At 38.8% G+C, this 26,011-nt stretch overlaps 1 protein-coding gene and 1 long non-coding RNA gene across 2 annotated transcripts in view; one reads left to right on the top strand and one right to left on the bottom strand.

Annotated features, from left to right (window-relative positions):
* LOC134538143 (dynein axonemal heavy chain 5) overlaps nt 1-26,011 on the top strand; it is a 141,426-nt gene that overhangs the window by 14,617 nt on the left and 100,798 nt on the right. Inside the window, exons 9-13 of the mRNA XM_063379183.1 lie at nt 728-851; nt 2,089-2,390; nt 5,517-5,684; nt 11,588-11,842; nt 25,361-25,553. Coding sequence (XP_063235253.1) covers nt 728-851; nt 2,089-2,390; nt 5,517-5,684; nt 11,588-11,842; nt 25,361-25,553 — 1,042 coding nt within the window. The remainder of the gene's footprint in view (nt 1-727; nt 852-2,088; nt 2,391-5,516; nt 5,685-11,587; nt 11,843-25,360; nt 25,554-26,011) is intronic.
* Nucleotides 3,449-16,411, bottom strand: LOC134538144 (uncharacterized). Its single transcript, XR_010076097.1, has 2 exons — nt 16,239-16,411; nt 3,449-12,632 (listed from the first exon to the last, which is right to left on the bottom strand). It is a non-coding gene; the product is annotated as an uncharacterized LOC134538144 (long non-coding RNA).

The raw sequence follows: 26,011 nt of genomic DNA, 5'->3' as shown, positions 1-26,011 counted from the left end.
TGTTCGGTTGTTGCACCACTGTATTGTTCGCCATATTGTGTTGCTCCATCACCACATTGTTCACAATGTTGGGTTGCTCCATTACCACATGGTTAACAGTGTTGGGTTGGAACCTGAGTTGGAAGTAAAATATTAGAAGAAAAAATTGTTTCCAATTTTCCTCACCAAACATATAGCATAAGATATGTTTTAAATCATTTCACACAATCCAAGTTTATTTTTTGACTTATCAAGTAAATGCTCAGTATTCAATATTAATATAAACACATAAATAAAATTAATCATTTAATGTAGTAAAATAATCCAGAAAATACTAACAAATAAATACAATCAAAATGCTACAAGTTTATTCTTAATTATTAATTTTAATTATTTATAAAATAATAATGTAATTCTTTATAATGCAAATAAATTATAGATAAGGAACATAACCTCACTTATATAATTACACTTAAAAGAGGTTTATAGACACAATTTCTATCATTGATAATTTATGGACCTGTATTCACTATCAATCACTAAAGTAGATGATTTAAAAGCGCGTATATAATTATAAATTTTCATCCTATAACAATTTAGTTGCATGATGCTCGCAGGTTGTAAAAAAATTCACTCTTCAAATTTTTTTTCATGACGCGCCTAAAGAAGTATAACTTCAAAATCTTTTAATTTACTTTATGTGTGTACAAATGAACGACTCTGTACGTTCGTTCGTTTCCCACCACAGGAGCTGAACAGGAAGAGCTTGATGGTCGAAGAGGCCGTGGAAGAGGTTCTGGACCTCGTCAAGAAGGCCGGCCAGGCCTTCAAGGGCAACAGAGAAACCGACGAGTTTGATTTTCTAATGGAAGGTACGTCTCTCCAACTTTGTGCAGACGCTCGAGGTTACTTCTTGCCGTTTTCATTTTACAAACAATTACAAACAATATTATTTTCCTGGGTTGTGTCCACCATGGGCCCTCAGGAGTGCTAGTTCAATGTCTCACCATTAAGGCTTAAGCCATCTCGCCGTTCAGCGATTACACACACACACACACACACACACACATATATATATATGTACCAATTTTAATACTTCACAGTTAAAAAAAAAGGCTGTGTGAATGTTATTGTGGTCGCAACTGTAAAAGTTACATCAGTCTGTTTTTCATAATTTTTCTATCATCAATACAGCTGTAACCGAGTATTACATCAAGCAAGATAAGCTCATGCATAAAAAAAAAAAATATGTGAACGAGTCTTTCAGTACTCGTCAGAAATATGTGACACATCTAACCTCGGTAACAAGTAACTTCACGTGTTGTTGCAAATACACTTATAACACGAAACAGGGACACGAGATTTAATGTAGATTTCTTTAAAATTATGCCTAGATTCTTAATTCTGTTTTCAACTGCATTTATGAACTCGAACCTGCCGTTGGAATTCGCTGCCGGAGCAGCTACGTCGAGTATCGAATCATTCGATTTGCAGAGCTTTGAACCTGAATTTCGACGAGGACGTTTATTAAAATACTTCACTGTCTTGCTTAAAATTCACTAAACAGTTAATACGGTAAAGTTTCTCTTTTGCGAAGTTTGGTTCGCGTCGTCCACCACAGATGGCAGCACCGTGGTTACACACTTCCGTCCCAAACGACTCCCGTTCCGTACCTACCAAATGCCGTGCACCGAGAGGTTGCAAAAAAGTTATTATAACTAGAGACCGGAAAAATTCGCGGGTTCAATGACCTTTAGGATGGACTCCAATATCCTTTACACACTCGGGCAAATGACAACTGTTCATTGGCTGCTGAGTTATGAGTCGTCACGACTGGGTGGCCTGTGGTTCGACACTTCTATGAGTGAGGGTCTCTAATTGGCCCTCAGTCCTCCAGATTAACAGTGGACCAATGGCAGAAGCAGCACTAATGTATACTTTTTTGAATTTTAGCAAAGCAGTAATGAACTCGCGAATTTTTCAGGACTCTAATTATAACCTTCTTCCGCGATATTTACCACTACTAATACCAAGGCAAGTATTATTTCCGCTATTATGACGTCATGACAGCCATTTTGGATCCGCCACCTTTGACTTGATCGGCGGCAGGCGAGGCTGGGGACGGGCTGGACCCCGGGCAGCAGGGCGACGCCGCCTCCCCCGGGGCCGCGGCGGACCCGGTGTCGTCCCAGCAGCAGGACTGGAGCCAGGTGTGGGAGTGCTTCGAGAGCCCGCAGACCCTGCTGCGCTCCGGCGGGGGGCTCAGCAAGGCCATGCAGGAGACGGTGCGCAACGCCGTGGCCGAGATGCGGCGCTACTACAGCCGCAAGGTGGTCGACGTGCTGATCCGCGTCACGCGCCAGTCGCTCGACTGCCTGCGGCGCCGGTTCTCGGCCGATCCGGACCCAGGTGTGCTCCCCTTTCCTCTTCCCTGTTCCTTTTTCCCTTTTCACTTTTCCCTTTTCCCCTTTCCCTTTTCCCTTTTCCCTTTTCCCTTTCCCTTTTTCCCTTTTCACTTATCCCTTTTCACTTTTCACTTATCCCCTTTCCTTTTTCCCTTTTCACTTAACCCTTTTCCCTTTCCCTTTTTCCCTTTTCATTTATCCCTTTTCACTTTTCACTTATCCCTTTTCCCTTTTTCCCTTCTCACTTTCCCTTTTCCCTTTTTCCCTTTTCCCCTTTCCCCTTTCCTTTTTTCCTAATCCCTTTTCCCTTTTCCTTTTTTTCTTTTTCACCCCTCGACTATATCACAGACTGGTCCGCCATTTTTTTTATGGTTACCAGGGTCTCAACCAATCGGTCAAATGGTCCCGGGTTTAATTGTGAGCGCTTAAATATGGTCGATTAGGCCAGGAATCTTTCGTTTTATGAGAGTTACTTTCCAGGATTCAGAATTAAGTTTTGAGTAATCCTTCACCTACATTCTGCGATATGAAATAAAAAGAAATCACATAAAATGTGCTAGAACTGCACAGCTATCTGAGGGGTTCACCATTATTACAATCTAGCAATTCATCATCACAACATTGACTCATAAGGAGATCACGAGCTCTGCGATAACAAACACAATGTATGATGAAGTTAACCGCTGGTGCATTATTGAGTTTATGATATAATTTTGTCTTTTTAATTTGAGCAAGTATTGCAGTGTAATATGCATTACATAAAATTAAAAATCATCATTTCATAGTTTAAACAAAATGTTTACATTTGACGAAATTATGACTGCTTATAAATATGTAGTGTCCAGTGGCATATCCACCCGAAGGGAAAAACTTGCAAAATATCAGTGAAGACTGACGCCGTCCCCGTTGCCTGATCTGAATTTACGTAAATTTACACTAGTGGGTTAATTTTGAATCTCAAGGGTGGGGTTCCTGGCCTCGTGGCTGCAGGCAGGGATGCGGCGACAAAGGACTCCCCGGGCTGTTATGGCCTCCCAGGACGCCTGATTAATGAAATGCACACGTACTTGTAGTCGTTTTATTGCGTAGCACACTCTACATGTCGCACGATCACGTAACTGGCCGCTTCATCGTCGACCTAAGCTCCGCGCACGATGAACCTGTCCTGGTTTATGCGGAAGTCCGCGGACGTAACGCGAGGTGCGTGAGTGATAGGTCCCGCCAATTACTTAAGAAAACACAATACACTATAAGGGCGGTAGGTCCCGCGAATTTACTTATGAAAACACATTACACTATAAGGGCGGTAGGTCCCGCGAATTTACTATGGAAACACATTACACTAAATCACTGTGGTACGTCCCGCACTGGAGGATATGCACAGGCGGCTAGTCCGCGTGGTGGCGAGGGCCACGTTAAGCTGGGTACGGACACGTGGGAATCTTGAACGATATCGTACACGTGGCCGTGGCAAGTCCCAGTTGATGACTCGTCCGAATGTTCGTGGTCGCGTTTGGCGCAGGGCCGCCCTGCGTGGGCAAAGAACTATGTCCCGAGGTGGGACGTAATAGCGTGAGGCGCAGGTGCCACTAGGAGTCACTTAATTAATTACGTAGGAAATAGAAAGTCCGTGCATGGACTACACACTTTATTAATAGACCGCGCGAGATCGCTAACGGCCGGTTTGGGCCGACCGGGGAGCTGATATAAAAACGATTGGACTATAATTACCTATTGCAGTTACAGAGTGTTGGCGCGAAAGTTGAAGGCTCCCCGTGCGTGGGCTGCCAGCCCGGGCGAGTGCTGGATGGCGACTGCCTAACCTCCCTGGCCGCCGGGGCCAGGGAGGGGGGAAATTCCGCGGGAAAACTGCGGAGCGCGGGAAGATGACTTCGGCCAGCGTTGTGAATTATAACCCTTTATAAACTGATTATTACATTAACATTGATTATTGATGGTTTTAGATTTATTAGTTTCTGTTTATATTCTCGAATGCATGAAAAACAGTACCCTTGCGCAGTGCCACACCCGGCCGGGCGCTTTGCACACGTAGGAGGCCGTGACTGACGTCACGCCGTTCGGGGCACTGCACTACGTTGCGCGCGCGGGCGCGTTCGGGGCGCGGCACTTATCAGGTGTTGAGGACACATAACGGCCTGTGCTCTCAGAGGGAGCACTGACGGCGGCGTCAAGACAAACAATATTTGACTGTGGGGTGAGAAGCTAAGTCGCTTAGGGCTACTACTGTACGCCCACGGGTCAATGTGTTAAGAGTCAATAGTAAAATAAGTTTATTTTAATACACATGTTCAGTTTCTATTTATTTTTCTGTTTGTTCTTATCAGAAAATCATATTCCTCCGCCCCTTCTCTAACGAAAAAATTGCTGTATCTGCCAATGGATGTGTCATTGTTTACATTAGCTACAGTTTACAGTTCTTTATGCAAAAATGTTAAACCCATGATTGCTACATTTATGTAAAATTAATATGGTCTCATTAATTTATTACCTACATCATTTTATTTCAATTGATCTATTGTTATAAAGTGAGTAGATAATGGAGGCATTCCCAGAATAAGAAAAGCAACCAATATCACTGGTGCACAGTTTATTCTAAGTTGTGGTGTACTGGCAATGCGTGAGTGAGTCAGTGAAAAAAGACGAAGGCAAGGTGGAACGTTGGCACAGGCAGGTGCAGCTTCACGACTGGGCAAGACGGGCAATCACCCAGGGAAACACGCTAGCCTATTTTTATTTTCAATTTTTATTTTCTGTTGTTCTTTTAAAAATCTGGATAGTAATGAGTAGAAAAAATTAAATCGTTTTTAACATACATAATTTAAAGTGTTCTTCAATTCATAACATTACGAATATTTGGTTGTCTCTATAATTACGCAAATGATAACCCAAAACATATAAAACTAACAAAAAAAAATTATTTTGAGAAAAGAATATATAAAAATCAATCTAAGGTAGTTGAAAATGAACCCCAGATCTGCTTAAAAATATGTTTTGAAATAAGTTAAATTTCAAACCTTTCGGGAGAGAGCCTAGGGGCCCACAACAGAAAGTAAAAGTAAACGCCCCAGGGCCCCGTGATGTCTGGGGCTACCGCTGGGCGCAGGCTTGAAGGACGCGCGGCCGGTGTTCCTGCTGGGCGCGGCGCTGGCCGTGCCGAGCGTCACGGTACGCCCCAGCCTGGACGAGGTGCAGGAGGCCCTGGTGGCGGCCGGCCGCAACATGGCGGGCGTGGCCAAGGGCGTGGGCCAGTGGACCGGCGGCAAGGGCCACCCGGTGAGTGCCGCCGCCAGATGGCCGACCTGCTGTGTAGAGAGCGCGCGCACGGACACTTTCAGCTCCACAAGACGCCATCTTGGTTTCAGACGATCAGCGATCTCATGAAATGTGTTCTTTTTTTAATGTCGTAAAGCACATAATAGATTGTCAGAGTTGTTGATAGATTTACTGTTGATAATATCTATACAACATAGTCATTCTTAAAAATAAATATTTTAATACTGAATGTAAATGACCAAATAAGATAAATATTTCTTGCTGATAATCACTTTCAGCTTAATGTATTCCATTGAGTTATGAAATGTGACTCCATTGGCCACACATTGCACACCATATAACGGAACTAAGGCACCCTTCATTTGCCTAGAGTGTATTCACAAAAGTACGAGGAAAACAAACATTTACAAAGTGTGATAAAATCCGATTACACCACATTTATTCTTAAAGATGTATCTGCTTGTTTGTGTTATATCCCCGATGATTCACCTTTCCTTATCTTTAAATGCAAGTTGCTTTAAATGCATGTAGTTACAGCATTGGCATGCTGCATGAATTAAGTCGGCAGAAGATGAATGAATATAATGGTATTGTATACATTTATATAAGTAAGAGTAGTAATAAAAGTAACAATTAGTTGTAGAAATAATAGTTATAAAGATAATGGTATATGAAAAATAAACATAAAGGTGGGCATCGATCTTGTTCTTTAGTTGGCCAGGTAAGTTACATTTTAAATACTTCTAAATAAAACCATCTAAAAAAAACAACACAATTTTAAAAACTCAATGCGAAGTCCTATAGTATATGAGTAAAATGTAATAACAAAAATATTTCAAGCTGACGCCCGTTATTCTATTTTTCGTCAGACTGAAAAGTGTAAACCAAACAATAATGTCTATATTTTAATATTTAAAAAATAACAAAATGATGAATTTAAGGAATCGATAGGAACCAAAATACGCCATATTTGTTTCTGAATTTTTTTTTATTTTTACAATTTGGTTTCTTTAAAGTTTAGCTTATAATTAACGAAAATTTGAATTTAACTTGCGTTGGCATTTACAAATAGGTTTTAATGTGAAGTCATTGACTGGATTATGTACTTTTTTGGAATGACAACAATAATAATACCTACTATCAGTAGACTTTGTGTTCTGATTCTTTAAAATCTCTCTGTGTGTGTAATATCTTCCATAGCATGGCAAAATTTTAAGTACTAAAATAATTTTAAAAAGTAATTAAAGAATAAAGAACACAGTTGAAACCAATATGGCGCCTTTTGGTTTCTAGCCACCTCATTCTGTGTAATGCATTAAAATAATGGAAAACAGCAGTATCTATGTCTCTAGTGTTTAATGTGTTACTTAATTACATAAAGTAAGACATTAGTCATTCCAAACTTAGAATCTCATAGCCTAAAGAGCAAGCTACTAAAAACCCCAAGTATGTCCCTGATGTGTAAGGAAAAGGCTTTTCAAAAGCATGGCAGGGACTTAGTTTGACATTACAGTAAGTCCTCGGTTTACGTCGGGGTTACGTTCCTGAAAACCGCGACGTAAATAGAAACGACGCAAAATGAGCTTTGTTTCATGCCACCGGCTGGCCACGGCCCAAGGTCGGCCGGAAGCGCTGGCATACAGACGTGATAACGGGCAATTTTATCAGCAAATGACAACCGACAGCGTGGGACACAAGTCCAACTAGTACTTCTCAGCTTTATAGAATGGTTATATAACCAGCTGCTTTATTACCTTTATTGATTGAAATATAAAAACAGATATATAGTACATAGGCCCTACTGTACGTAATATAAACGCATAATGCATTCAAAGTGTAAGGATACAAAGTGGTTTAGTGCTACACAGATTTTACTTTGAGTCATTCGCGGGAGAAAACAACTGTTTTCTTTTGGAGGCTGGTAAGAACAAAGTCAAAAGAAATGCATACATACAATAAAAGTACTATAAGTATGACAAAAATTGAGAGCCCTTGATTTAAAATAATCACATGAAGTAATAAACACCTAAAAGAGGTTATAAAATAGCGCGGCTCAATTCTTACAATTTACGTACGGAAATAATTCTAATAAAAATCAATGTGAAATATTTTTCATGAGAAACACTACTTTAAATTTACGTCGCAAACAATATAAATTATATCATTTTATGTAACATTTTAAATGAAAAAGCTCTGAATACACTACACATTGTGAATAGAATTCCAAAAAGGATGACGTGACAAGTTTGTCAATTTATTCCGAGTCACTTTGAACATTTTCCGATTCCTTTCCTACACACATGGAAGCTGTCGCCGCCTTTGATGTTCCGCCGAAGAAAGCATGAAGTGTTGTCTGCTTGGTTGTCTGCTTCTTTTTCTCCTTGAGGAGCTCCTCGTAGCACATAACACTCTCCATTACGTTTCGCCGCACTTTAGAGCTCCGTTCCTCATTTATGTCTTTTTCAGAAAAAATTTGCAATGCCATTTTGACATGGCCTAAGGCAGAGGTTAGTTCTTTCACTGTGATGTCTGTTTTCACTTCCGGGTCATCATCTTCACTATCAGTGTTGTCTGCTGCAGGATTAATTACCAGCTGGTGTAGCTCTTCGTTTGTAAGCTCTTCTACATTAGCATCCAAGACTTCGTCAATGTCGTCAGTTTCGAGATCGTTGAATCTAGTTCTTTTAGCGATGTCAACGATGTCCGAGCGTACGTCTACAGCAGGAGAGGCATCTTCAAATCCCTTAAAATTATGTAGGCAATCAGGCCACAGTTGACCCCACGTCGAGTTCAAGCACTTTTCAGTGACCTCAGTCCATGCTTCTCCAATATTCTTGATAGCATGCAAAATGTTGTAGCCACGCCAGTACTCCTTGATTGTAGGCTTATCCTCACCATCTGTACCTTCAAGCAGCTGTTGAAATGTACACCGCATATAATAGGCCTTGAACGATGCGATGACGCCTTGGTCTAGTGGTTGCAAGATAGCTGTGGTGTTTGGAGGAAGAAAAACCACTTTCAAATTTTCATGCATTTCTATTACCTCGGGTGGGTGACTAGGTGAGTTGTCGATCAGAAGGAGAATTTTAAAGTCAAGGTTCTCCTTTCCATGCAAGGATGGCATACAAGTTAAGCCATTCCCTAAACAGGGGGCCAGTTATCCAGGCCTTATTATTTGCTCTTAAAATCACTGGCAGGTGCTCCTTTGAGTAACCTTTCAAGGCTCGTGGGTTGGCTGACTTGGTTATCAGCAGCGGTTTCATTTTACAGTCGCCAGCTGCATTTGCCGCCAACAATACTGTCACACGATCCTTTGCAGCCTTGAAACCAGGCGCAGTCCTCTCTTGTTTAGCGATGTCGGTTCTCGCCGGCATTCTTTTCCAGAAAAGTCCCGTTTCATCTGCATTGAAAACTTGTTTCGGCATGTAGCCACCTTCTTCAATGATCTTCTCAAGTTTCGGGATGAATTCCTTTGCGGCGTCAGTGTCGGAACTTGCTGCCTCGCCTGTCAGTTTTATATTATGGAAACTGTACCTGGCTTTAAATCGCTGAAACCACCCGCGGCTGGCATTAAACACTTCCTCTTTAACGGTTGAAGTACCTTCAACATTTTTCATTTCCTCATTGTACAATGATAGAGCTTTGCTTTGAATAAGCCTTAAATTTACGGAGCAATTGTGCTGGTTCTGTGTTTCAATCCATACAGCAAGCATCTTCTCCATTTTCTCCATAGTGCTATTACGTGTATAACTCGTCTTTGTAGCACTGACAGATGACATGTTCAGTAAACTACTCTTAATTTTGTCCGCATTTGATCGAATTGTACGAACTGTGGTAGGTGGCAGACCTAACACTTTACTAATCTCAACAGCCCTCTCGCCCGAATCGAAACGTCTCAAAACTTCCATTTTCGTGGCTAATGAAACATGTGTTCTGTTCTTATTTTTGAAATTACATTTGAAGATAAATTTAGTCGTTTGGAAGACATATTATGAAGAAAAAATCATAAATTGCAGTGAGCTGATACTGTAGACCTACTAAAAACGCATTTAATCACGATAAAGTTAACAACGGCACGTTTAAAACTCCGGCCAACTCAATGATATCATAGCGACTGAAGTGCCAAGGAGTTGGACGAAAAGGGGTAGGAGAAAATGCTGTGTCGTTGCAGGAAGTAGATAACACTTCTACGTGCGAGATACGTGGGTGGCCGAGTGGTCGGGCTGGTAGTATTGCATCACCACGCGGAGAGCAGCGGAGAGCAGGAAGCGTCCCTCATGATGTATGATAAGATAAGGCGGTGAATGTGTAGCTTACACTACATAGCATAAATTAACTACCGAAGGAAACAAAGAATTATAAATGAATTATATACGGTGTTTTGGTTAAAATAAATATTTGCGGTCATTGTAAACGACGTTATTGTGAATCGGCGACAATTTAAATTGAAACATGAGTACTCAAACATTAGCGACGTTAATCCGAAACGACGTAAATCGGTACGACGTAAATAGAGGACTTACTGTAATTGGTTTTTGAATTTTGCTTAGAGTAATATTTATAGTATAACTGTGCATACCACTTTAATAAGAATCAAATATTGTAAATATGTAAAACTTGTGTATTACATTAGCAATTTTGGCAGTAACTGCACTTAGAGTGTATTGAATATATGTACATACACCAAACTCAGTGTTTGTTCTATTCACATAAAATGTTTGTACATGACCAATAAAATATGTATAGAAAATTAATTAAGATAAATACGAGAGTGTATCAATAAGTAACACACATGTCAATTTTTGATTAGGAAAATTATGAGTGAAAATGGAATTAATTACTAAAAAAAAGAACACGAAGGCGCTACTGACTGTGGAATGCAAGGTACTGTGATTCTATATACCTACCGATAGCAATCGTAGTCACCGGAAAATGGCGTTGGTTGATTACATCTTCAACTGTGGAGGAGCAATGAGCTGTGGTAATATTTCTTTGTGCAACAGAAAATAAAGTTAGATATCCATTCGGAGATGGTGAAAGTTTACGCAAAATACTATATTGACCATACCAATGTGTATCGCCCAGTTTGTAGAAAATCGCAGTGATACAATTGATAAATTTTGGACCCTCTACCCTACAGCCAAAAATGGCATCCTCCGCTTTCTCTCTGTTTGGACCCATGAAGAAAATCCGCAGCAGTAAGAAGTTTGACTCTGAGGACGAACTCAAACAGGCCCTGCGAATGGAGCAATTCATGCGGCCAATGGATTTCTACGAGACCAGACTTTTCATACTAATCCATCATGGGAACCAATGCCTCAACATGCATGGAATTTACGATGACAAGTAATTAATGAGTAATACTTTCATTTCTATTTTATTTTGTCATTAATTGCTTTTTATTTTTTAAAAAATCATAAGCATTGCTTATTGATACACACTCATATATTATTTTTAAAAAAATACTTTTGCTTGGTCAAAAAATTAAATTTTTTGCACATTACTTTAGTTTAGCCGACAAAATATCAGTTAGAGAAACTATATTAATTTAATAATATACACTGATATATTAGGTGGACTCAACCAACATTTTTTCTCAGTGCAATTTTGCTGTGCTTTCATGTAAATACGTACACACGTTCTTCCACGCGGCTATTCTGACGTATTTTTTTCTCTCTTTTTCTCTTTCTTTCTCTCTACCCTGATCCCTCTTTCTGTGTCTCTGCATGTCTGTGTGCTGTCTTTACTGTGACTCTCCAACACCCACCGACGAAATGGTGCTCGGTGTGACCTTGTACCCTCCTTTGTGCGTGTTCGCCACCGCCTCCACATGTGTGTTGTCACCACATCCTTCAACGACCTGAACACCCCACCGCCGTCCACCGCCGAACCCCGCGCGCGGCGAGCAGAGGCCGCCGGGCTGGAAGCGCCTCGCCGGCCGCCAGTCGCACGCGCTGGTTGACGTGGTTTCCCGGCTGGAGCAGGGCGCGACCAAGGGGCCCGAGGACGCCCGCTCGCGCCGGCGGCGCCTCTACCGCCTGCAGTCCGAGCACCGGCCCAGCTTCCCGGCGCAGCAGCGCAACTTCTACAGCCTCGTCATGGAGAACAAGGAGGTGGTGAAGACCTTGTCGCTGCTGTCGGCCTGCACGCAGGAGATCAGGGGGGTGAGTCGCGCCCAGTGTCCCCCGCGTTCCACCGGCTATATGCCGCGTCCCAGACCTCAGGCGACACCCGAGATAGTTTGTGCTGGCCCAGCAGCGCAACTTCTACAGCCTCGTTGTGGATAACAAGGAGGTGGTGAAGACCTTGTCGCTGCTGTCGGCCTGCACGCAGGAGATCAGGGGGGTGAGTCGCGCCCAGTGTCCCCCGCGTTCCACCGGCTATATGCCGCGTCCCAGACCTCAGGCGACACCCGAGATAGTTTGTGCTGGCCCAGCAGCTCAACTTCTACAGCCTCGTTGTGGATAACAAGGTGGTGGTGAAGACCTTGTCGCTGCTGTCGGCCTGCACACAGGAGATTAGGGGGGTGATTCGCGCCCCGTGTCCCCCGCGTTCCACCGGCTATATGTTGCGTCCCAGACCTCAGGGTACACCCGAGATAGTCTGTGCTGGCCCAGCAGCGCAACTTCTACAGCCTCGTCATGGATAACAAGGAGGTGGTGAAGACCTTGTCGCTGCTGTCGGCCTGCACACAGGAGATTAGGGGGGTGATTCGCGCCCTGTGTCCCCCGCGTTCCACCGGCTATATGTTGCGTCCCAGACCTCAGGGTACACCCGAGATAGTCTGTGCTGGCCCAGCAGCGCAACTTCTACAGCCTCGTCATGGAGAACAAGGAGGTGGTGAAGACCTTGTCGCTGCTGTCGGCCTGCACGCAGGAGATCAGGGGGGTGATTCGCGCCCCGTGTCCCCCGCGTTCTTCCGGCACACATGGTGATCCTTGCCATGTCCCAGACCTCCAACGACGCGGCGACGATTACATGCACAAATACATATGTACAAGGGTCTTAACAGATCTGTAATCGAACCACTTTAGGCAGTTGAACAAGGTCTTACTACAGAGAAAGACATATGTACTGCCAACTGTTTATTAATCACACCAGGAAACATTTCATGATGGCAACACATTAAAGCATTTAATACTGCTGGCAAGGTATGGGCTCTAACTTCAACATTGAACATGCAGTTTAATGCCATAAGTTTTTGCCACTAATAATACCATATTTGTGTTAGAAATATATTGTATTACAGGTTTGCCATTAACAAAATCAGAAGGATCAAGTGAAACATTATCACGAGCTTTGATAAATACATGATCCATTACAATTTTAAGTAGTAACAATAATAAAAGTTAGATCAATCAGCTCGTTAAAACATTCATGGAAAAAAAATTGAATTAATATATTAAAGCCCACAATTGCAAATAAAGACTATGCCCATCTCCAGAAAATAATTACCCAAGGAAATAAAATAAAAATTATATCAGTGCAACGGTGGTGGAGAGAGTTTGTGCTTCAATTGTGGTTGCTGTGGCTCTCTGATGCTCTTCCCTGTGGCGGGGAGTGGGAGCGGTATATACCCGTTCCTCTCAATGAAATTCGGTAGCAAGAATTACTTTCAATAGGCTGGTTTCCAAGTGGCCTTGACTTCCGGTGACGTGGCGTGTCAAACGCCCGAGTATAATCTGTGCCGGCCCGGGCCGAACTTCAGTGGTGACACCACCACAAGCGTGAAAAAGGCGCACTTTTTGGAGCGTTCGTATTCAGACTGAGATCAGGGGCAAGACAATGAATGCAGGTTACAGCATGCTAACAGTTAACAAAATAACAAATTGTTTATCGTTTATGTGTGTAGCCTACACGTTCAGTCTAAGTAACTGCAAGTCTACATCAATGTACTTTGAAAATAATGATAATTTATTTACTACAAAAGTAATATAGAAGTTACATTGGGAGGCTTGTTTGTTCGAGTGCCGTTCTTTCTTTCTTTTCCGTGAACCATTAATGTTTTTTTTATAACATGGTTTTGAAAAAAAAAGTGAAAAAATAATTAGAGTAAATCCAGGAGAGATGGACCACCTTTTTTGAAACTCTTATAATTTAGTTATTTGTAAAGTTATTGGTGAAGTAAATTTCGCTATGATATTCTGGTGAACTATGTGTATGAAAAGCGAAGGTATATGTAGAAAATTTACGTTAAAAATGTGAAGAAAAATTTTGAAAAATTTTGCAGTACTGGTCCATCTATACCATATACCAATGGTTAGATGGACCAGGCTATATGAGAGTAATGGACCAGCATTGAGAAAGCTATTTAATCATTTATGACTAACTTTAAATTCAGATTTAAGCACTCAATTAAACAAAAATCGTTTCTGACATACAACAAGTCTACAGTGCCTATACATTAACATGTTTTACAAGGTCTTTCTTCTTTCAGATGTAGTTTTTCAAAACCCGTAAAGATTTTAGTTCTTTTTTTCCACATACATCGCACTTATTTTCGTACTTTGTGCAGTTCTCATGCAACAAACGGGAACACACTGTGCATTTAATCCAGTCTTCTGTACTTTTTGTAGTATTTTAGTGCTCATTAAACCCGACACATTCATCTTCGTCCCAGTCACCATCATCACTGTCATCATACAAAATTGGCTGAGAAAATCCTTTGGTGTTTGGTTTTTTTATGTTTGGTAGGCCTAAGAGTCCTAGTTAGGATAGCTTCTTCTCTCCATCCTTTTCTTTCTTCTTGTTCTTTTATTTTCTTCAGTTTGTCATGTTTTCCTTGGGTAATACATTGTACATTATCCTTAAAATTTAGTACTTTCGAAACACTTGCACTCTTACCACGGGCTGTAGTTTTTTTTGTTAAGATTGGAATAGGTGAGATGTTGTTCAAAATTTTTGTTGGCGTGGGGTTGTCGACCTCTTTGACTCCAGAGACACTGGTGGGCCCTGACGAAGTTCCAGGAGTCGCCAGACATTCATCACTGATAGGCTGTTCGAAATGTCTTATTGGCAGAGCAGATTCGAGTGGAGGGGTAGACCTATCGGTGACTATGGTTGCTTCTTGGTTTGATGTCAAACCAATGTCTGGAGAGTGTAGTTGAACTAAGTTCGTTTCAGTAGCTTCAGAAAGTGACGTTTCACTAGAACCTCTTGTGTAAGGGGTGATGATTGTTGAATCTTCGCTAGGTGTCAGGTAAACGTAGTCTGGTATTACAGACATGTTTAGCGGAATAATTCAACATGCCTTGAAGCCGGAAACTGCATTTCCTACAGTCGCTGATTTGGACCAAGCACATCCTAGCAACTTGCCAAATTGCAGTCTCGTAATCTGCCGCAATGGGTTGTTCCTCATGAACACATTACATTCTTTGTTGTAGTTAGACTTCAAAGATTTAAAAAAGCTTCCGTCAAGTGGCTAGAAGAAATGGGTCGTGTGACTAGGAAGGCTAAGCAAAATTATATCATTTTCATCAGCGAATTCAAGCATTTCCACACTGATGCAATAGGAGGAGTGTCCGTCAAGAATCAACTGTACTTTTCCAGCAGGCTTTCTTTCCAAAAAGTGATGTTTCAACCAGTCGAAAAAAAATTCAGAGGTTATGTAAGCATATTTCACGTTCATTGCAATCATGGAACCCGGAGACATGCCATCACTGAACTCCTGTTTCTTATTCTTCCCTTTAAAAATGCAATAGGGAGGAATGTAGTTGCCCTCGCCATTGAAACAACATACAAGTCATGCGGACGTGCTACCCACTAGACCAATAAGTCAATTATTGCATACGTACTTTTAAACAAATTTATATCTGTACTAAACAAAGGTCAACATAATAGGCGTATTGATCTTCAAAATCAAATTTACATTCGAATATAAAATTAATTTTTATACACAAATTGACAATTATATTTCAAATGACTACAAAAAGTTGTAAAAAATTATTAAAGGCTGTACGAGGTAAAGTGAGCACTTCGCAACTTTTAAATACGAAGAAGAACACGCGACTAATGAGAAAACTTCATGTAATAGGCTCATAAGCGATTATTTATATCCTATTTAAAAGTGGCCGAAATATAATAATTTGATCAAATGATAAAAGTAGCTATGGCCTCAAAAGTGCTCACTTTACCGCATACAGCCTATGTTGTATTTTTTGTTTTTTAAGTAGGCCTAACGGAAAGAAGAATTTACGTTAAAAGTTTGGAAATTAACCTACAAATTACTTAACAATATGTTTTGTGACTAATTTTTTTGTAGAAACGACATTACAAATCTACAGCCTACTCATTAATAATATGTAGGCCCATTTAAAACGTTGGTCCATCTCTCCCACGATGGTCCATTTCTCCCACTTTATTTTGGTCCATCTATCCCGATCGTTAGGGAGAGATGGACCAGGCCGCCATTACGTTCCTGTTGTGCCCAGCGTAGCTACAGAACTCTACAAAGATACGTTTAGCTTGTTTACATGTTGTAAGGAATGATGGTTCAAAAATATTGCAAAATACTGTCTCTACGACACAACTGCGTTCACATTAACAAAATTTTTGACCTACCTGTTTTCTATTTTCTTTAATATATTCTCAATTTACTCATACAAAGGAACTAAAATAATAAAATAACACAGCAAGCGCAATACAGTTGCCACGACACATTCCTACCAACCATGGCGCTTTCTATTAGCAGGTTCGTGAACTATGCCACCGGTCCATCTCACCCGGTGGTCCATCTCTCCTGGATTTACCCTACTCCTTTTAAAATACTATAAATTTATTTAATATATGTCCAGTCTTTTAAAATACTACAAATTTATTTAATATATATTCAGTTTACTACATACTTAGGTTAAATTTTTTTTTATGTTTTTCGGAAATAAGGGGGCGCGGAAGACTATCATATCGGAAAACTACCATAATGACAGTATTCCGCCTGGCCTCTTCGAAAAAGGCGGAAAAGTACCATAACGGAAATCTGCCATAAGTTTAAAGGACGAGGCGGGATTCTACCATATTTCCTTATACACTCTATGGAATGAATACAGCTGCTTTGCTCTTGAAGTTGTGTATAGAATATGTCACTAGGTAGCACTATTAACCCCCTAGCCTTAAAAGGCTACAGATAGCGCTTCTGACGGTTATTTTCTGTAGTTCCAGTCATAAATCAACTCAACAGATTGCGCACTTTTAGAAACAAATGTTTCCAAAAATGGGTTATAGGAAGCAGCACTGTATACTTATAACCACAGTCTGTACAAATAAAAATATGGTAGTTTTCAATTATGGAAATTTTCCTCCTGTTTTGACGGGGGGCGACGGAAGACTGCCATACTGGACGATGTCCATACTGGAAGATTGCCACACTGGAAGACTACCATACTGGAAGACTACCATAATGGAATAATTCCGCCTGGGGGCGACGGAAAACTAAAATAAGTTAAAACGTGATCATACAGTCCTAATACTCGAACGACATAAGTAAATTACGTCTATTATCTTAGAAAGATTTGTAAAAATAAGCAGCATACAAAGTCTTGTGATCGTAATTAATGTTTTAACTCCAGGCCACTATTTGAAAAGAAATGCAATCTAGTGACCAAGATGTTTGGTCTATATGTATGTATGGCTTTGTACATGAATGGTTTAGAGGTTATTCTAAGTATCGAAAAACTATACTTTCATGTTAGGCTTATCGGCAACATATTTAATTCGTTGAACATTGTCGTATACTGTCTTGAGTTGTTTTTCGTAGAGTGAATGAATGATAAACTCCATGAAAGGTAATGGAAACCAAAATATAATATTTATTTAATATTTAGTTACACTTGTCATTGGTCAAGAAGCAAACCGACGAAAGGAATCCATCGATTCAATATGTAAATTAATGAGTTATTTTTTAGGTGAATTTCGGAATTGTTCCCGAATTTATAAGTCAAAAATACAAATATCCAATATGACAGTCGTAATGGCTTATATAATGATGGTAGTAGTTGATTTTAAGCCTCTTTTAGAATTTCGAACATGATTTAATGAATTTATTATTTTTTATATAAAATTAAACGTTTTGCATCGACCAAAGATCGAACCAAGGACAGGAATCTATCGAATTAATCAGTATATTGATTATAAATTTATTTAATAGGTAAGTTTTGTAATTTTTCCCGAATTTCTAGCTAAATAATTACAAATTACCAAGATGGCATTCAATTGATGATGACGGATGTCACAGTAATAATAAATTATTACTGCACTAGAATGATGGTAATGCTCTCTATAAGATGAGTACACACAAGATGATGTCCTCCAGCAAATGAAAACATGATGGTGACAATGTCCTCTAGCAGGTGGTAGCTCCTGGTAGCGAGCACTAAACACAAAATGAGGTATCTAAGATGGATGTCAAGGTCATGGTTACATTTCAGGACCAAGGACAAAGTTCAAGGTCAAGTTCAAATTTCAAAGGTCGAGGTCAAAGTTCATAGTCGAAGTTCAAGGTCAAATTCAAAGTTCAAGATCAAGGTCTAAGTTCATTGCCAACACTTGAGGACAAAGGTATGGTGAACATAAAATTATATTTACATGGTGCTAGCACACTCTAGCAGACGAAAACAAGATGGTGGCTCCAGCGGACGAAGACAAGGTGGCAGACATGTCGTCATACCAGTAGACGATTAATATATACATACTTTGGTATTGGTGGTGTGAGATCAGTCTAGATAGCTTCCATGGAGAAAGGATATGTCGTTTTTTATTTTTTGCTCTTACCGGTTTCGAACCAAGGACGGGAATCGATATAATCAATCAGTATTCTAATAAGTAAATTTTTTGATGAATTTTGAACATTTCTTCATTAAAATCGGATAAGTAAAATTTTTAAAGATGGCGTCCATAACGATAATTGATACAGTGGTGACATAATTCAAAACGACGGGTGTGGCGTAAGACATTTTTATTTCGTTTTAATGAGAATTTCTTAAATATATTAATAAATTACTGGTTTACTTTCGACCGAAATCGAACCGAGGACCGAAATCGTTTAAATAACTAAACATTTGAAGTGAGCGATTTTTCGAATATTTTTTGGAATTTTTTTCGGAATTTATAGCATTGAAATTACGGATTTTCAAGATGGTGGCCGTAACGAAACATGCAACATTAATAGGATCCAATATGGCGGTCGTAACGTAAAGTGTAACGATGATATCGTAGTCAACCAAGATGGCGGGTGTAACGAAACATGCAACATTTATATAATCCAAAATGGCGACCATAAAGATAAGTGCAACAGTGGTTTTTAAGTAATATTATATTAAATTTTTATTAAATTCGATTAATTAATTTTTTTAATGATATTTAAAAATTTTCCCGATTTTCTAGCATTAAAATTACGGTTTTTAAAGATGGCGGACATGACGTCATACTACCTGATATATATGCTATGAAAAAGTGGTGGGGGTCAGTCTGTCTGCAGCCACCATGAGGGAAGTATCAGTCACCATTTTTTTTGCCCTCATCGGGTTCGAACCGAGGACTCATAGCTCCATGCCATAAATGTAGCCTATGTTTTTTAAATATTTTTTATTAAAATTTTATTAATTTATTTTTTATAAATTTTAAAATTTTTTCATTAAAATTGGATAATAGATAAAGATTTTCAAGATGGCGGCCGTAACGGAAATTGCAACGGTGACGTCATAATCCAAGATGACATAATCCATGCTGACGTCAGAAGCTTATCGGAGGCTGTAGACATGGATGCGTAAGCCTCAATATGGACATTTATAGCCGCTGGGATTTTTAATGACTGAAAACGGTAAATTTTCCCTTGATACTGGAATTTTTCCCTCGAAAAGAGAAATTTTTAATTTATCAAAAATTTTGAGATTTTTTTGGCGGGATTTTTTTGAAAAACAAAATGGAAATTTTGGAGAATTTTGGGAAAATTTTGAAGGTCAAAGTTAAAGGTCAAGGTCAAGTATCAAGGTCACGGGCATCCAATATGACCGCCGTGACGTCACAAATCCAAGATGGCGGTCGGCTCCTCTGGCTCCTGCGAGCACCTGGCGCCGGAGGAACCAAAACATACTACTGAAGTGTAAACAAATATACACATAAAACAAACAAAACAAAATTCTGTTCAAAGAAAGTCAGTATCTATGTGAATATCAACAAATTCAATGTAGTTCATTAAATAAAATTTCCACTGACAAACAACATTTTAAATAATAGATAAATTAATTCAAGACGTAGTTTCGGACATACGCCATTACTCATTAAACTGTATGTCATACAAACCTCAGTCTGTTTTGCACCTTAAGAAGGGAATAGATCTCTTTCCCGAAACGCCGCAACTGATCTCTTAGGAATCATATACTGTGTTAGTCTGCGCTATCATCGTTGTGGTTTTCAAAATATCTGTTTTTTCGCTCAACTGTTTCTTACGGTGTTCGTCTGTGCTGCCATCACTGTTTATTCACATTGCTGGGTTCACCTGTGCGTCTTTGTATATCCGTTGTTTTTTCAATTTTCATCTGTTAAGTTACATCGTTGAGTTATTCTGTTTGCCGTTGTGCACCGTAAATTTTCTTTGTAAATAGAACATAAATATTCATGTAACCTTAACAATTTGTTAATTTGTTCATTTACATGAAAATAACTGTATCACTACAAAATCGTGTTGCTTCAGTACCGCCAATATTTAGTTATTTGCAAACAGTTGTTTGAATAGCTTTCAAGTATTAGCTGCGCAAGTTAAGCACGGTAAAACAAAAGAAAGCCAAAAGTAATATAAAAAAAGTTAACTTTTCTGTGGCTTTAACACCAAATAAATAAAATGTTTATACAATAACTTCATGTTTGTTAGCACACACATATTTTAACTAAACACACTCTTATAATATCTAAAATTTATTTCGAAATAACTTTACCATCGACACCATCTCTTACATATGTGTTTACTAGTCTATATTTCTATATAATTATTGTATAGCGGGACTGTAAGTTTGTTTGCAGGAAATCCACTGAAAAATTACCAGACTAGTTACACAAATTATATTTCACTGGTATGAAATTACATAATTCATGCTGAACGAACAACATAAGAACACATAAATTTGTTCATTACCGAGGTTAGATGTTACTGCACGTACTGCACGTGTTACTGACACACGAAACTACAGTAAACTCGTGTAATAACATCATGTAAGTGTTAAGAGGACTGCTGATTGTTGCTCTACCGCTCTGGTTCTGGGGTAGAGCGCCTGCCTTGTGACTTGTAGGACCCGGGTTCGCGCCCCGGCTCCTCCAAGGCGGATTGCCCAGACAAAATGGTGGCATTTTCTCTGGTAGGATACAATCCCTTGTAACAAGTCAGGCATCCAAAGAAACGGTGGGTGGAACAGAAAAAACCTTCCAGGTGGCTTCCAAATGGGGAGCCCGTTTCTTTTCTTGGGCTCCCCATGCGGTGGCCATTCCGGGGGAACGGAGTTTTGCAAAACAATTTTTTTTTAGTTTTGTGGCGTTTTAGTTTTTAGTAACTGTAGCATTATCATTCCAACATGTTATAAATAAAGCTCAACCAAACATTTAAAATTATTTTGCTTTTGTACATACATGTGAGTGGTTGTAAACCGATGTTGTGTGTTCAACCACTTATCGGTATAGGCCTATATTTTCTTGAAGTAACAGAAACCTTTGTTTTATTCCTAAAAATATTATTTCTGTAAAACCACATAGTTTTCAATCACGAATATCGTCTTTAACACACGCTTTACATTTATATATCTGTGTGTGTACCATTATAAATCAAGATGTAAATAAAATAATCTATTTCAACATGAGCAAAGCCTTTGATACTTTCCAACTTAATCTTATGATTAAAAAATTGCCAATATTAGGCCTCGTCAAGCAATGCGTGGCATATATGTTTTAATTATCTTACAATTTTGCAAATGCATTTTCATGGTATTAGGTGTTCCGCAATGTAGTAGTTTATCGCAACTACTCTTTAATATTTAATAAACGATATTCCTACTGTAATCATAATTGATCAAGTAAAGATGCTGATGAAAAAAAAATATCATTGGGAAATGTGTTTGTGACACTATTCAGCAAATATTTCAGCTGTCCGGATCTGATTTTTAAGTTAACAAACGTCTCTGAATTACGATAGCATCAATATTTATATTTAATTAATCACTGTTCAACTTTTAGTCTTTTTCAATTGTTTAACTTTCACGAAATGAAAAATTTATAAAGCGCATACTTTTTGCATAATTAGCTGCCAAAGTTACATTTTTAATGTTTTTGGTTTGCACAAATAAGGAGAATTTAATTTATTGCAGAACTGAAACTTTTTAGCTTTAACTGCAATGCCACTGGCTACTTCATGATATGGTTTTCATTTCTATCACAAAAACTCATTTAATTTTTCTTGGCTGTCAAAATAATAAATAATTTAAGAATTATCATTTCCCAGGTAAAATTAAATAATATTTTCTTAAATAAATTCAAACTATTTCTTGATGTAGCAAGGCAATGCAGTTAAACCGAATAAGTTTCTGTTCTGCAATAAATTAAATTCTCCTTATTTGTGCAATCCAAAAACGTTAAAAATGTAACTTTGGCTGCTAATTCTGCAAAAACGTATATATTTTTCATTTCGTGAAAGTTAAACAATTGAAAAAGTCTACAATTTCTGTAAATATAAAATCTTGACCTGAAATGGGAGGCACCCCGTTAAGATTTTGTGAAAACCAAAGTTAATAATTGGTTAACATGAACTTATCAATCTTTATCTATCTGTGTGTTGTGTTGTCGCATTGATGTGTATGTCTTGTGTTAATGTGTTTTTGTTGTTTTATGTCATAATTCATTTATAGGTGCTGTAAGGTACAAAAACTGAAGCAGGATAATATGCTACGAATAGTAATATTTTTTATTTTCTAATATAAAAATAACTTAAATTTCAGCAAAGTTTATTTTTGAAAGACTGCAAGCCTGTGCAAAGATCATTAACATTCGATGTACGAGCCTATGTCTCCCTGCTTGCCCTGTGCCAACAAACTATACTAAGTAGACAAAAATATTTCCCTCGCATTTCAGAATCTTAAAAACACATTTTGTAGACTTTAATTTATTATAGACATTAAAAACCTTACTATCTGAGTTTTTGTGTTCAGTCACCCTAATAATGAAAACATTACATTAGAAAATCCTTGAATATTTGTGTTGGATTTGCACTCATTAAATAATGATCTACCAATTACTTTAATTATCCCAGTGTACAAAAATGTAAATTCTATGAAGCTAGTTACATTACTATTTTACGTGTAAGGCCGTTTTCCTCATTTCGTAGTATGTATAAAAAAATTTGGCAGAATGGAATACTAGGTACTACATGTACGTTTTTTTAATCGTCGTAATAAGACTAGAGTGCTACCTATAATACATTTTTGGAAACATTTCTTTCTTCTCGTCTGCGATCAGGAAGTGATTTGTATTTGCGACTTCCACCGTCAGAAGCGCTATCTGTAACCTGAGAAACAGCTAGAGCAGGGTTTCCCAATCTTTTTCAGTCCGCGGCGCACATACATGTTTACTATTTTGTCTCGGCGCCCTAACCTATTTGGCTCGTCAAAATAGATAGGTACAATGATACTAGTTAGGTAGATAAGCGCAAAAATTAAAATATCCACGATATGAATTTGAACTGTATATTTATATTTATAAGAATATAAAATTAACACAAAAACATTCAAGAGAGACTTAAAGAACAACAAAAATAAAATACAATAGCTACCTAGCTAGTCAATGTAATGGGCGAGCTTGGTGATCTTCACACATTTTTTCAAAACATGGAATAAGGTTTCACACTGCTACTCGCATTTCTTGCCCCACATTGATCTTTGAGCGACATTTGCTTTTGAGTACAGCTACAGCTGAAAATCCAGCTTCGCACAAATAAGATGTTGCAAAAGGAATGAAAATTCTTATAGCTTTTGGAGCTAAAGTGGGATATTCATTTTGAACCGATATCCAAAACTCCACCAAATCGGAACATGTGAGAATCTAGTTCTAAGGCTGCTGTCGCAAGAGAGTTCAATGAGACTTTCTTCTTCTTCCGATGTATAATCTGGCGGAGCTTGTGCATGTTATGGGTCTTGGATCCACGCATATTTATCGACATCGTCTTCGGCAAAGTATTTTGAAAACCATTCAATGAGCTTCGAAAGGTGTTCTGTGAAAAGGGTCAACAGGTCTTGTGAGACAAAAAGCTCATCTTAAGGTGAGGTTTCGGAGAATGGTAAAGAGAATCGCTTCACGGCGCCCTTCTTAACTTTCTACGGCGCACCAGGGCGCCGCGGCGCACACTTTGGGAACCCCTGAGCTAGAGGGTTGACAGCGCTACCTACCGAGTATTCTATACACTACTTCGAGGGCAATGCTGCTGTACTCATTCCATGGAGGGTGTAAGAAAATAATGGCACAATTCCGTTTCGTCCTTTGGACTTATGGCAGATTTCCCTTACGGGTCTTTTCCGCCTTTTTTCGAAGAGAACAGGCGGAATACTGTCATTATGGTAGTCTTCCGATATGGCAGTCTTCCGTCGCCCCGGAGCGCTTGTATTCAGACTGAGATTAGGAGCGAGACAACGCAGGTTACAGCATGCCAACAGTTAACACAATAATACATTTTCCATCGTTCACGTGCGTACGCGTTCATTCTAAGTAACGGCAAGTTTTCATCAACGTACTTTGAAAATAATGATAATTTATTTACCACAAAGTTGTTTGCTCGAGTGCCATTCTTTTTTTACTTTTCCGTTATCCAATATATATATATATATTTAAATGGTTTTGAAAAGTAGTAAAAAATGTAATACGCCTTTTAAAATACTATAAATTTATTTAATATATATTAAATTTACTACCTACTATGGTTGAGAATTTTTTTTGTGATGTTCACGGAAATAACTGAAGGAAAATGTATGAAAATAGTTATTGTGGTTGTAAATAACCCCACAGAAAATGTTAAAAATCGTTTTGTTATTTCGATGAGATTATGTTTTCTTTTTTTAAATTCAAACAATTGTTTTGTTGTTTGGATGAGATTGAATTTTTTTTTAAATTTATACATATATTGTTTTTTTTTTATTTAGATGAGATTGTGTATTCTTTTTTTAAATTTAAACAATTGTAATGTTATTTCTTATTTCTTTTTTTTTTTAATTTACACAATAATTGTTTTGTTTTTTTCGATGAGATTGTGTTTTCTTTTTTAAAATCCAAACAATTGTTTTGTTATTTCGATGAGATTGTGTATTCTTTTTTTTTTAAATTCAAACAATTGTATTGTTATTTCGATGAGATTGTGTTTTCTTTTTTTTTTTAAATTCAAACAATTGTTTTGTTATTTCGATGAGATTGTTTTCTTTTTTTTTTAAATTCAAACAATTGTTTTGTTATTTCGAGGAGATTGTGTTTTCTTTTTTTTAAATTCAAACAATTGTATTGTTATTTCGATGATATTGTGTTTTTTTTTTTTTTTTTTTAAATTCAAACAATTGTTTTGTTATTTCGATGAGATTGTTTTCTTTTTTTTAAATTCAAACAATTGTTTTGTTATTTCGAGGGAGATAGTGTTTTCCGGACTCGTGAAATGCCGAGGACACTGACTCCAGGAGCTGGAGAGGTTCCTGGAGAGCTGGGAGCCGTACCAGTTCCTGTGGAAGAACGAGCGCGGCCGGCGGGAGATGATGAGCGCCGGCCTGCCCGACTTCGAGGCCTGGCTGCGCCGTCACGGCGAGCTGGAGGCCCAGCTGGGCACAGAGCCCGACATGCACTTGTTCGGCTGCTGCCTCGCCGTGGCCACAGGTGGGTGGTCGCGGCCTTACACCCCCCGGCTTTGGACCTGATTTCCGACAAGGCATTTTTATTAAAAAAACTGCCCATTTTTTGTTAAAATTGATTAAACAGTCAAGACTATAAAGTTTTGCTTTATATTTGTGAAATTTAGTTTATGCCTTCTGCATTAGATAGAAGCATGGGCGTATCTGGCACATAAAATTTGAAAAATGGGGGGGGGGGGGCATAATTTTTTTTTAAAGTAATGTAAGTATGTAAATTATGTAAGTAAATAATGTCTGTAATGTTGTTATTTGACACCTGAAATAGCACTGTATGTCATCACTGTAAATTATGCATGTATTTTATGAACATGGAAATAGTGTAAATAAAACAGTACTGGATGTAATAATTTTCGCCGGCTTTCACGGCCATTGTCCGAAGTAGCTTGGCTTCTGGGTTGTAGCCGCGTCCTCCGGCGAATAATA

The sequence above is a fragment of the Bacillus rossius genome, chromosome 13 (assembly GCF_032445375.1).
Source record: "Bacillus rossius redtenbacheri isolate Brsri chromosome 13, Brsri_v3, whole genome shotgun sequence".
Lineage (NCBI taxonomy): Eukaryota > Metazoa > Arthropoda > Insecta > Phasmatodea > Bacillidae > Bacillus > Bacillus rossius.
The sequence above is the reverse complement of the archived record's forward strand: the minus strand, read 5'-3'. Positions and strand labels throughout refer to the sequence as shown.